General features: G+C 43.8%; 1 protein-coding gene across 4 annotated transcripts in view; it reads left to right on the forward strand.

Annotated features, from left to right (window-relative positions):
• The first annotated feature begins 3,462 nt into the window (after positions 1–3,462).
• MED24 (mediator complex subunit 24) overlaps positions 3,463–13,414 on the forward strand; it is a 29,381-nt gene continuing 19,429 nt past the window's right edge. For 2 of the 4 annotated variants that reach the window (XM_028089878.2, XM_028089881.2), the window contains exons 1-3: positions 3,463–3,518; positions 3,931–4,096; positions 4,185–4,267. In XM_028089878.2, coding sequence (XP_027945679.1) covers positions 3,967–4,096; positions 4,185–4,267 — 213 coding nt within the window. In that variant the 5' untranslated portion in view covers positions 3,463–3,518; positions 3,931–3,966. Of the gene's footprint in view, positions 3,519–3,887; positions 4,097–4,184; positions 4,268–13,414 lie in introns of all 4 variants that reach the window. The other 2 variants (XM_028089880.2, XM_028089879.2) reach the window with 2 other exon arrangements.

The raw sequence follows: 13,414 nt of genomic DNA on the forward strand, positions 1-13,414 counted from the left end.
GCTTCTCCCCCCTCCTTCTCTCCCCCAGAGAGATAGAAAGTGGGGATTTGGATGTGGGACTGGTCGGGGAAGGGAACTGGTTTGGAACCAGCTGTGTATGAGTGTGTGGGAACAAGTCTTTCTTTCTCCGTGCACCTGCTGCCAATTAACTCCCCAGAGTGGGGGGACCCAGGCAAGCTTCTAAAGAAAATATTCCAGCTAGGGGAGGCGAATGACTCAGTTTCCCTGTGGAGAGAAGGGATGCTGAAACCCTTTGTGCCTTGTACGCTTACCAAGTATTTCAATGTTTCTGGGTCTAGACTCTTGCCACTTTTCCTTACACTTCTTTCTAGCCTAGATAAGGAATGTCCCCATCCCTTTGGGTACCACAAAGCCCTATTCCCCTGTGGCCTCTTACCCAGCTCCAAGCCCCCCACTCTGGCCTACCAGCTCCCTCTCTGCCATGGCTCCAATGTTGCCATGTCACTCCACCTGGGTGGCTTCCATCTGCCTCATTTTGCCAGGCGGACCCCTCCCCCGCCAGACTGGCCAACAAGATGAAGAGGTTGGGGCTTGGAACTAAGGGAGCAGAGGTGGGAGCTCAGCCTTTATCAGCGCTGAGGGGGAAGAAATTGACAGCAAAAGAAAGTGGGGCTAAGAAGGGTTTTTGAGAGGGGCTGCGTGGAGGGAGGGTTTCCTTTCCAGAGGGGATGTTGGTATCTCTTCTCTTACCCACAGGAAGCTTTTCAGAGAGTCCCATCCTTGGGGAGAGAGGATCCAGCCAGGAAGCAGGTGGGTCCTAGGAAGCTAATGTGGTGTGGAGGGAAGAGGTGGTGTATGGAAAGGCTCTCTCTGATGTTGACAGACCAGAGAGGCAGGACAGTCAAAGTAGAGAAATTGAAGATGGCCCATGTCCAGAGCTAAGGGAGTCCTCACAGTCCCTTAGGAGTCCAGTCCTTGGGGGAACTCTGCCAAACCTAGAAAAGGAGCTGCTGGTGAGAGGTGGGGGGACAGGGAAGGCAGATGGCCTGACTACAAAAGCTGCCTCCCTGCCACTGTGAAGTGGGAAGGAGGCACCCCTCCATCCCCCAGAGATCTGCCAGGCTTCCTGCCAGAGAGGGATGGTTTAAGCTCAGAATATCATTATCCTCAGGGCCCAGATATTCTCCCAAATGTACCCAACACCCACTAACTCAGTCAGGAGCAGTCACAAAGTTGACAGCTTCTCTCTAAGAGGGGCAGTCTGGGCTCTGAGGGATGGGAAAGGAGCTATAGAATCCAGGAGTGGCTCAAGGTGGGGGGCCCTGGGCTGCTGTAACCAGAAAGGAATGAGCGGAGGGAGCAGGCAAAGGTGGAGTTGGGGCCTGGGAGAAGAAGGGAGGCCAGGTTCATGTAAGGCTTCAGAGGAGCAGAGTTTGTGGTCGTCTCAAATGTGAGTGACTGTGGGGTTTGTGGTAGCCTCAAGTGGGGCCGGGGGCAGTTTGGAAGTTAAGCGTGAGGAGTCTGGGTTCTCCCTCCTTCCTGCTTTGGAAGCTTTGGCTCCACATATTTGGCAGCTGTTTTGCAGAAATGCTATTTCCCAGTGGTGTCACTTGGGTAGGCACAAAGGGGAGCAGAATGGAGGCGGTGTGTATGGGTGCACGGGCAGGGAGAAAGGTCAGAGGCAGTAATGACCTTAGAGGATTGTGATCTGGCCCTCCTTCAGCTGCACTCTACCCCTCAGAACAGGGGTCCTTGTCTCCCTGTTGTGATTTTGCTCCCATACCCAGGATCCTGTTATTCTCTGCCCCAAGGGCCAACAAGTTTACTTCCAGAGCCTGAGCGCACTGCGCTCCCAGATTCATCCCCCTAATGACTGATTTTGCCAGTGAAAGGGTGGCCAAATAATGGTTGCTGGGGAATATGGATGGAACTTGGCCTCATGGACTGGGATATCAGACTTAGGGTATGGGATGGGGGAGCTGAAAGTAGGGGGTGGCAGAACACTGGCTGGGGCCTCCATGTTTACTCTTGTCCTAGGTTATAGATGTTAGGGACGATCTGTCCCCAGGACAGGGCAGGGATAAGGGCTGTATGTAGAGAAGGCTCAGACATTGAAGCCAGAGGTGAATAGCATTTGCTTCCCCTGAGCTTCTCACTGAAGGGGGAAAAGAGAGCTAATGTCTAAAGCCCTGAATATAATTATGCATGATTAGGTTCCATAGGATAAGCAAGACATCATATTGTTTTTTTTGTTTTGTTTTGTTTTTAAAGATTTTATTTATTTATTTGGCAGAGAGAGACACAGCGAGAGAGGGAACACAAGCAGGGAGAGTGGGAGAGGGAGAAGCTGACTTCCCACGGAGCAGGGAGCCTGATGTGGGGCTTGATCCCAGAACCCTGGGATCATGACCTGAGCTTCATGAAGGCAGACGCTTAACGACTGAGCCACCCAGGCGCCCCAAGACATCATATTGTTTTTAATAAACTTAAAAAAAAAAAGAACAGTTTTAGATTTACAGGAAAAGATTTGAAGATAGTGGGGGGTCCCCACATATGCCATAGCCAATTTCTCCTTTTATTAGCCTCTTACATTAGTATGGTATTTTTTACAACTAATGAACGAATATTGATATGTCATTATTGACTAATGTCTATGCTTTATTCATATTCCTTAGTTTTCACCCAATGTTCTTCTTCGGTTCCAGGATGACATCCGGGATGCCAAGTTACATTTAATAATTATGTCTCCTTCAGCCCTCTTGGCTATGACAGTTTCTTAGACTCTCCTTAGTTTTGATAACCTTAACCTCAGTTTCCTCCCTACTTTCCTCCTTACTTCTCCCCCTATTCAAGCAGTATGCAGAGCCAGGAGATTTTGGGAGGCCTGCCAAATTTGGGGATTAAAGGGTGATGTGTGTGCAACTGATCAAGCCCCAATGTAGCCTCTGGAATACAGGTGTGGAAATAAGAACTCTGGTACACCCAGGGGTGTAGGAGCACCAAAAAACAAAAAACCAAACAAACAAAAAACCCCACAAAAACCAAAACAAAAAACACCAAAAAAACCCAAAACAAAAAACAAAACAAAACAAAAACCAAAAAGGAAAAAAGAAAAAAAAAGGTCAAGAAAGAGGAAAACGTATTGCTGAACGAACGCCATACCCCTGCTATGCCTAGTAACTAGCGTGTAATGAAAGGGTGTCAGAATATCATTTAAATGCCTGGTCGACAGTGACGTCTTTGGGCAACGCTTGCTTGCGAACGGTCTTTCGAGAGCTCTCCTCTCCCTGAGTCTCTGATGCTTCAGCTCGTACCTGTCCTTCTCTAAAGCAGAGAAACAATGCGGGCTGTCTAACTAAGTCGCTTAGCTTCACTGCTAGCCCAGTCCAAGGAACTACAATTCCCAGAAGACCGAGTCCAAGGAACTACAATTCCCAGAGGACATGTCTCTTGCTGCATTCTTATTGGCTCATGTTTGTTATTCCCAGCCAATAGAAGTTAAGCTCTTTGATAAGTGCCAAGATGGCGATACCTAGGATCTAGAGCTAGCTTGCACGGTAGGCTGAAAACTGGGGAGATGGTGGATGAAAAGGAAATAGGGAGTTATAGTTTCAAGGTTGGGAAAGGTGGAGGAAATGGAGGAAAAAACTGTGGATTTGGGGTGGTAGGGGCTGAGGGACGCAGCCAGAACTAAGGGCGTAATTAGGCAATCGAAATAGGCTTAACCCCTTGCCACCCTCCTCACTCTTTTTATTAAGCCCCTTTGACACCCTTTTCTTAGTGCTCTAGTTGATGCAGGAGGGAGGAACCCGACAGAATCCCTTCCTTATCCTCTTCCCCATTTTTTCTTTCTAGTTCCTCTGCCTGCCTTAAATCTTCCTATATCCGTTTCATTCAGCTCGGCCCTCCCCTGTTCTTTCCTTCAGAATCCCCTCTCCCCTTCTCTTAGCTCAGTTTCTTCCACCTCAGAGCTGACCGCCACCGGCCCCTTCTCAGAGTGAAATCATGAAGGTAGTGAACTTGAAGCAAGCCATTTTGCAAGCCTGGAAGGAGCGATGGAGTGACTACCAGTGGGCAATCAACATGAAGAAATTCTTTCCCAAAGGAGCCACCTGGGACATTCTCAACCTAGCAGGTCTCAAGTGAAGTAGGAAGGAAGGATGGGAGGGCTAAACCCAGAGAAACTGTAACCACTCAGTCTTGCTTTGTTATTCCCCTTGCAGAAGCACTACTGGAGCAGGCCATGATTGGACCTTCCCCCAATCCTCTCATCCTGTCCTACCTGAAGTATGCCATTAGTTCCCAGGTAAACTGCCCCACCTATTCCAGAGAGTGAGGATTTGAAGGTAAAAGACTTGGAGTATAGTTGTCAGCTTACACTTTCTAGGTGAATTTGTTTGAACACTTCTCTGAGCCTCAGTTTTCTTGTGAAAATAATACTTCATTGGTTGTGATGAATGTTACATTAACTTATTCTATCAGTAAATATTCGTGAATGTGTCAGATAGTGGCTTAGGCCCTGGGGATATAGCTGTGAGCAAGACCTGATCCCAGCACACAAGGAATTTAGTGGGTAAAAACAGACATGAAAATAAGCAGTCAGTCACAGGACGGGTTTAGGATGTAGCTTAAGACAGTACTAGGGGAGTATGTGAGAGAGGCACGGAATTCAGTCTGAGCAATCAGGGAAGGCTTTCTGGAGAAAGTGATGTTTAAACCAAGACCTTATTGTTAAATAGGAGTTAGCTAAGCAGATTGGTGAGAGTGTACAAAGCAGAAAGAAAAGCATATGTAAAGGCTGGGAGACAAAAATCACATGTTGTTTAGGAGCTGAAAATAATTTGTATGGCTAGAGCAGTAGTTTTGGTCTCAGGACCCTTTTATGCTCTTAAAAACTATTGAGACTCCCGCAAAGCTTTTGTTTATATGTATTACATCTATCCATATTTACCATTTTAGAAATGAAAACTGAGAAATTTAAAAAATATTTGTGAACTTATTTAAAAGTAACAAAAAGTAAAGTCTGTTAAATAAAACCTGTTACATTACATGTTAATATAAATAACATTTTAATGAAAACCATATTTTCCAAAACAGAAAAGCTAGTGAGGAAAGTGGCATTGTTCTACGTTTTTACAAATCTCTTTAATGGTTTAATAGAAGACAGCTGAATTCTCATACCTGCTTCTGCATTCAATTGTTACAGTAGGCTATTTTGGTTGAAGTGTATGAAGAAAATCTGTCCTCACACATTAGATATTTAGTTTGAAAAGGCAGAGAATGTTAATAAGCTTTTCAGATAACTGGATATTCATTGACACACTGAATTTTTTTTTATATGTTATTTATTTATTTATTTTTAAAGATTTTATTTATTTATTTGACAGAGACACAGCGAGAGAGGGAACACAAGCAGGGAGAGTGGGAGAGGGAGAAGCAGGCTTCCCGCGGAGCAGAGAGCCTGACGCGGGGCTCAATCCCAGGATCCTGGGATCATGACCTGAGCTGAAGGCAGACGCTTAACGACTGAGCCACCCAGGCGCCCCTTTATTTATTTATTTAATTGACAGAGAGAGAGACAGCAAGAGAGGGAACACAAGCAGGGGGAGTGGGAGAGGGAGAAGCAGGCTTCCCGCCGAGCAGGGGGCCTGATGCGGGACTCGATCCCAGGACCCTGGGATCATGACCTCAGCTGAAGGCAGTCGCTTAATGGACTGAGCCACGCAGGCGCCCCGACACACTGAATTCAACAGGTGATGTGAAACCACATCAATGAACTTAAAAAAAATAGTTAATTATTTTTTAAGTAAGCTTTACACGCGACATGGGGCTTGAACTCACAACCCTGAGATCAAGAGTCACACATACTCTACCGACTGAGCCAGCCAGGCTCCCTTCAATGAGCTTCTTATACTCTGTTACATGAAAATCCATTGGTCTCTGTCTTGCACTTTGAACAGATCTTTTACTCATGCATGATTTTATAATATCATGAATTGGTCATGTGGAAAATATCTGTTACTGAGTTACACAGATATTCCAATTGTTGACACAATTATTGATATGATTCACATGTCGTGGAGCCTCTGGGACATTCCACATGCTGTTGTGGGAGAACGAGAGTAGCATCTTAGCAGTATTTAAAAAAGTTTTTATTATTTATTTATTTTTAAATATTTTATTTATTTATTTGAGACAGAGAGAGCACATGAGAGGGGTTAGGGTCAGGGGGAGAAGCAGACTCCCTGCCGAGCAGGGTGCCCGATGCGGGACTCAATCCAGGGACTCCAGAATCATGACCTGAGCCGAAGGCAGTCGCTTAACCAACTGAGCCACCCAGGCGCCCTTATTTATTTATTTTAAAAGATTTCATTTGTTTATTTGACAGACACACAGTGAGAGAGGGAGCACAAGCAGAGAGTGGGAGAGGGAGAAGCAGGCTTCCCGCTGAGCAGGGAGCCCGATGTGGGGCTCGATCCCAGGATCCTGGGATCATGACCTGAGCTGAAGGAAGACGTTTAATGACTGAGCCGCCCAGGTGCCCCTAAAAATAGTTTTAATCTCACAGACTCTAGGGGTTCCTGGACCATATTTTGAGAACTGCTGGGCTAGCACTTCAAGAAGGAGACTGGTTTAGAGAGACATAGGGAGGCCTGTGGGTGATAAAGGACCTGCGAGTGATGCTAAAGAGTTTGGACTTTATCTTAGGGTGATGAGTAATCATTTAAAGAGTTTTAAGTGGAGGAATGGTGTGGTAGGATTTATGTGTGTGTGTGTATAGATATTTAACATGCAATAAAATGCATAGACCTTAAGATGAATTCAGTGAGTTTTAGCAATTGTATATACCCATGTCACTAACGTTCAAAATAAGGTACAGAACATTTCCATTCTCCCAGAAAGTTCTCTTGTGCCACTTTCTAGGCGTCCTCCTACAATCACTAAATGTTTTCTGTCACTGTAGATTAGTCTTGTCTATATTCGGATTTCATAGAAATGGAATCATACATGGGGCGCCTGGGTGTCTCAGTCATTAAGAGTCTGCCTTCAGCTCAGGTCATGATCCCAGGTCCTGGGATTGAGCCCCACATCAGGCTCCCTGCTCGGCAGGAAGGCTGCTTCTCCCTCTCACACTCCCTGCTTGTGTTCCCTCTCTCGCTGTGTCTCTCTCTGTCAAATAAATAAATAAAATCTTTAAAAAAACAAAAAAAAGAAATGGAATCATATAGCAAACACTCTATACTCTGTCTTCTTTTGTTTAACATAAATGTTTTTGAGAGGTGCCTAGGTGGCGCAATCGGTTAGGCATCTGACTCTTGGTTTTGGCTCAGGTTGTGGTCTCAGGTTTGTGAGATGGAGCCCGGTGCTGGGCTCTGTGCTCAGTGTGGAGTCTCCCTGGGACTCTTCCCTCCCTCTGCTCCTCCCCCTTGTGCTCTCATTCTCTCTCTCTCAAATAAATAAATAGGTCTTTAAAAAAAAAAAGGTTTTTGAGATTTATCTCCATGGTTGTTTATGGGATCAGTTCATTCTCTTTTTTATTTTTTAAAGATTTTATTTATTTATTTGACAGAGAGAGCACAAGCAGGGGGAACGGCAGGCAGAGGGAGAGGGAGAAGCAGGCTCCTTGCTGAGCAAGGAGCCCAACGCGGGGCTTGATCCCAGGACTCCGGGATCATGATCTGAGCCAAAGGCAGACGATTAACCGACTGAGCCACCCAGGCGCCGCAGTTCATTCTCTTTAAACTGCTGAGTAGTATCCCTCAGATGGCATGTAGCTCTTGTACTTCCTTTTTCCTCTTGGCTTATGTCTGCTTTCCATGTGAGCACATATTCATCTAGCTGATTCTTTTTAACTGCTGCATAATGTTCCATATGTACTGTAATAGAGGTTTTTAATTTTTTACTGTTATACTCATTATTTCATTGAACTTTCTTTAAAAAAAAAAGACTTTGAGAGAGAGAGAGAGCACGAGCAGAGGGAGGGGTAGAGGGAGAAGCAGTCTCCCTGCTGAGTGGGGAGCCCGACATAGGACTCGATCCCAGGACTCTGAGATCATGGCCTGAGCCAAAGTCAGATGTTTAACCGACCGAGCGACCCAGGAGTCCCTCATTGCACATTCTTATATTTACTTGTCTGCACTTCTGGGAGTGTTTCCCTAGTATAGATACCTAGAAATGGAATTGCTAGTTTAAAGAATTCCCACATATTCAGGGCACCTGGGTGGCTCAGTCAGTTAAGCATCTGATTTGATTTTGACCCAGGTCATGATCTCAGGGTTGTGAGATCGTGCCCCGAGGAAGGCTCCATGCTGGGCGTGGAGCCTGCTTAAGATTCTCTCTCCCTCTCCCTCTGCCCCTCCCCCCTCCCTCCCTCTCTAAAAAAAATATAAAGAAAGAAAAAGAATTCCCCCATATTCAGTTGCAGTAGATCCTGCAAATTGCCCTCCGGAAAGGATGGTATTAGTTTATGCCCCCTCCATAGTGTTTGACAGTGTTTCCCAACACCTTTCCAATGCTGGATAGAATTTTTTTTTTTTTTAAGATTTTATTTATTTCACAGAGAGATAGCGAGAGCAGGAACATAAGCAGGGGGAGTGGGAGAGGGAGAAGCAGGCTTCCTGCTGAGCAGGGAGCCTGATGTGGGGCTCGATCCCAGGACCCTGGGATCATGACCTGAGCTGAAGGCAGATGCTCAATGACTGAGCCACCCATGTGCCCCTGGATAGAATTTTTTTAAATTCCTTTCCAGAAGGCAAAAAATTACGTCACACTATAATTTGTATTTCCATAACTGTGATGTTGAGCCTTTTTTTATATGTTTATTGGCTCTCTGTATAACTTCTGGGAATTGCTTATGCATATCATTTGCCCATTTTTCTTTTGTTTTTTTATTGTAAAAGCTTTGTTGAGATATAAATCACATACTATACAATTTACCCACTTAAAGTATGCAGTTTACTGAATTGTAGTATTTTCAAAGTTGTGCAACCACTACCACAGTCAATTGAGAACATTTTCATCACCCCAAGAAAAATTCTTACTGATTTTTAAGTGTCTTAATATAATGGATCTTGTAATCTTTATCTGTTATTTATGTTTGAAATTTTCTATAACTTTTTTTAACTTTTTGGTTTTCTTTTTTTTCTTTTGTTTTTAAAAATGTTTTATTTATTTATTTGACAGAGAGAGAGCACACACAAGCAGGGGGAGCGGCAGAGGGAGAGGGAGAAGCAGGCTCCCTGCTAAGCAAGGAGCCTGACTCGGGGCTGGATCCCAGGACCCTGGAATCATGACCCAAGCCAAAGGCAGACATTTAAGTGACTAAGCCACCCAGGCGCCCCTGGTTTTATTTTCTTAGCACGCAGAAATTTTTAATGATTTTGTTGTCAGATTTAACCATTTTTTCCTATATGGCTTTTGTCTTGCTCAAGGGCTTCCCTGCTCCATTGATCAAAATATGTTCTTCTCCAATTTCTGCCAACACTTCGCTTTTATTTTTTGTATTTATTTTGTTTAATCCATTTAGAATTTATTTTTTCGTTTTTTATTTTTTTTATAATTCACTTTACCATTTTTTATTATGTTAATCACCATACATTACATCATTAGTTTTTGATGTACTGTTCCATGATTCATTGTTTGCGTGTAACACCCAGTGCTCCATGCAGTATGTGCCCTCTTTAATGCGCATCACCAGGCTAACCCATCCCCCCACCCCCCTGCCCTCTAGAACCCTCAGTTTGTTTCTCAAAGTCCATAGTCTCTTATGGTTTGTCTCCCCCTCCGATTTCTCCCCCTTCATTTTTCCCTTCCTGCTATCTTCTTCTTCTTCTTTTTTTTTTTTAAAACATATAATGTATTATTTATTTCAGAGGTACAGGTCTGATATTCACCAGTCTTACACAATTCACAGCACTCACCATAGCACATACCTTCCCCAATGTCTATCACCCAGCCACCCCATCCCTCCCACCCCCTACCACTCCAGCAGCCCTCAGTTTGTTTCCTGAGATTAAGAATTCCTCATATCAGGGCGCCTGGGTGGCTCAGTTGGTTAAGCGACTGCCTTCAGCTCAGGTCATGACCCTGGAGTCCCAGAATCAAGTCCCGCATCAGGCTCCCTGCTCAGCGGGGAGTCTGCTTCTTCCTCTCCCTCTGCTTGACACTCTCCCTGCTCTCCCTCTCTGTCAAATAAATAAAATCTTTAAAAAAAAAAAAATTCCTCATATCAGTGAGGTCATATGATACATGTCTTTCTCTGATTGACTTATTTTGCTCAGCATAATACCCTCCAGTTCCATCCATGTCATTGCAAATGGCAAGATTTCATTCCTTTTTGGGGCGCCTGCGTGGCTCAATCGTTAAGCGCCTGCCTTCAGCTCAGGTCATGATCCCAGGGTCCTGGGATCAAGCCCTGCATCGGGCTCCCTGCTCGGCGGGAAGCCTGCTTCTCCCTCTCCCACTCCCCCTGCTTGTGTTCCTGCTCTCTCTCTCTCTCTCTCTGTCAAATAAATAAAATCTTAAAAAAAAGATTTCATTCCTTTTGATGGCTGCATAATATTCCATTGTGTGTGTGTGTGTGTGTGTGTGTGTGTGTGTGTGTGTGTGTGTGTGTGTACACACACACACACCCCACATCTTCTTTATTCATTTATCTGTCAATGGACATTTTGGCTCTTTCCATAGTTTGGCTATTGTGGACATTGCTGCTATAAACATTGGGGTGCACATACCCCTTCGGATCCCTGCATTTGTATCTTTGGGGTAAATACCCAGTAGTACAATTGCTGGGTTGTATGGTAGCTCTATTTTCAACTTTTTGAGGAACCTCCATACTGTTTTCCAGAGTGGCTGTGCCAGCTTACATTCCCACCAACAGTGTAGGAGGATTTCCCTTTCTCCGCATCCCCGCCAACATCTGTCGTTTCCTGACTTGTTAATTTTAGCCATGCTGACTGGTATGAGGTGGTATCTCATTGAGGTTTCGATTTGGATTTCCCTGATGCCGAGTGATGTTGAGCACTTTTTCGTGTGTCTGCTGGCCATTTGGATGTCTTCTTTGGAAAAATGTCTGTTCATGTCTTTTGCCCATTTCTTGATTGGATCATTTGTTCTTTGGGTGTTGAGTTTGCTAAGTTCTTTATGGATTTTGGATACTAGCCCTTTATCTGATATGTCATTTGCAAATATCTTCTCCCATTCTGTTGGTTATCTTTTGGTTTTGTTGACTGTTTCTTTTGCTGTGCAAAAGCCTTTTATCTTTTTTTTTTTTTAAAGATTTTATTTATTTATTTGACAGATAGAGAGACAGCACAAGCAGGCAGAGTGGCGGGCAGAGGGAGAGGGAGAAGCAGGCTCTCCGCCGAGCAGGGAGCCAGACATGGGGCTCGATCCCAGGACCCTGGGATCATGACCCGAGCCGAAGGCAGCCGCTTAACCGACTGAGCCACCCAGGTGCCCCAAAAGCCTTTTATCTTGATGAGGTCCCAATAGTTCATTTTTGCCCTTGCTTCCCTTGCCTTTGGCGATGTTTCTAGGAAGAAGTTGCTGCGGCTGAGGTCGAAGAGGTTGCTGCCTGTGTTCTCCTTTAGGATTTTGATGGACTCCTGTCTCACATTTAGGTCTTTCAACCATTTTGAGTCTATTTTTGTGTGTGGTGTAAGGAAATGGTCCAGTTTCATTCTTCTGCATGTGGCTGTCCAATTTTCCCAACACCATTTGTTGAAGAGACTCTTTTTTTTTTTCCAATTGGACATTGTTTCCTGCTTTGTCGAAGATTAGTTGACCATAGAGTTGAGGGTTCATTTCTGGGCTCTCAATTCTGTTCCATTGATCTATGTGTCTGTTTTTGTGCCAGTACCATACTGTCTTGATGATTACAGCTTTGTAATAGAGCTTGAAGTCCAGAATCATGATGCCACCCGCTTTGCTTTTCTTTTTCAACATTCCTCTGGCTATTCGGGGACTTTTCTGGTTCCATACAAATTTTAGGATTATTTGTTCCATTTCTTTGACAAAAGTCGATGGTATTTTGATAGGGATTGCATTGAATGTGTAGATTGCTCTAGGTAGCACTGACGTCTTCACAATATTTGTTCTTCCAATCCATGAGAATGGAATGTTTTTCCATTTCTTTGTGTCTTCCTTAGTTTCTTTCATGAGCATTTTATAGTTTTCTGAGTACAGATTCTTTGCCTCTTTGGTTAGATTTATTCCTAGGTATCTTATGGTTTTGGGTGCAATTGTAAATGGGATCGACTCCTTAATTTCTCTCTCTTCTGTCTTGTTGTTGGTGTATAGGAATGCCACTGATTTCTGTGCATTGATTTTATATCCTGCCACTTTACTGGATTCCTGTGTGCGTTCTAGCAGTTTTGGGGTGGAGTCTTTTGGGTTTTCCACATAAAGTATCATATCATCTGCAAAGAGTGAGAGTTTGACTTCTTCTTTGCTGATTCGGATGCCTTTTATTTCTTCTTGTTGTCTGATTGCATACCACCCCGAACGTGCCCGAACTCATCTGATCTCGGAAGCTAAGCAGGGTCGGGCCTGGTTAGTACTTGGATAGGAGTCCATTTAGAATTTATTGTGGTGCGTGCTTGCTTCAGCAGCACATATACTAGAATTTATTGTGGTGTGAGGAAGAGATCCAAACTTACTTATTTTTCCAAATAGATGGACTGTTGGCTCAGCTGCCTTTATTGAATAGGCCATTCATCCATATCCTAAATTCTCTTACAAAGGTCTATTTCTTGATATTTTAGTTTAGTTCATTGATATGTTTGTCTCTGCTTGCACTAGTACTTTATTGTTTTGTTACTATACTTTTATAGTATGTTTGATGTCTGGTTAGGCAAGTCTTCCCTTAGTTGTTTTATTTTTCAAAAATTTCTTGGCTGTTTTCAGGCATTATCTTTTCCAAATGTTAAAATCAACTTGTTAAATTCTTTTAAAAAGTCCAGTTGCATTTTGATGGAGATTTCCTTGACTTTGTGGATTTGGAGAATTTGTGGATTAATTTTAGAAAGATCACTGTGGTGGTAGTTTGAAGAATGAGTTGGAGGGAGGTAAGACAGAAGGCAGGGAGACCATTTAATCAGGCATATGTATATTTTTTAAATTTATTTATTTAAGTAATCTCTACCCCCATCCTGGGGCTCAAACTCATGACCCTGAGATGAAGAGTCACATGCTCTTCTGCTGAGCCAGCCTTGCACCCCAGGGTTTTTTTTTTTTTTTTTTTTTGCCAAGGATCAGATAGTAAATACTTTCTACTTTGCAGGCCATGTGGTCTCTATCACCATTATTTTGTCATTATAGTTTGAAAGCAGATATAGATAGTATATAAGTAAATGGACATGCCTGTGGTCTGATGAAACTTTATTATTTGTTTTAAAGAAGATTTTATTTATTTGAGAGATTGAAAGTAAGCAAGAGAGAGAGAGGAGCAGGG

Source organism: Eumetopias jubatus, unplaced genomic scaffold (genome assembly GCF_037043125.1).
Source record: "Eumetopias jubatus isolate StellerSeaLion01/CBP00866 unplaced genomic scaffold, mEumJub1_p1.0 scaffold_10, whole genome shotgun sequence".
NCBI classification, from domain to species: Eukaryota; Metazoa; Chordata; class Mammalia; order Carnivora; family Otariidae; genus Eumetopias; species Eumetopias jubatus.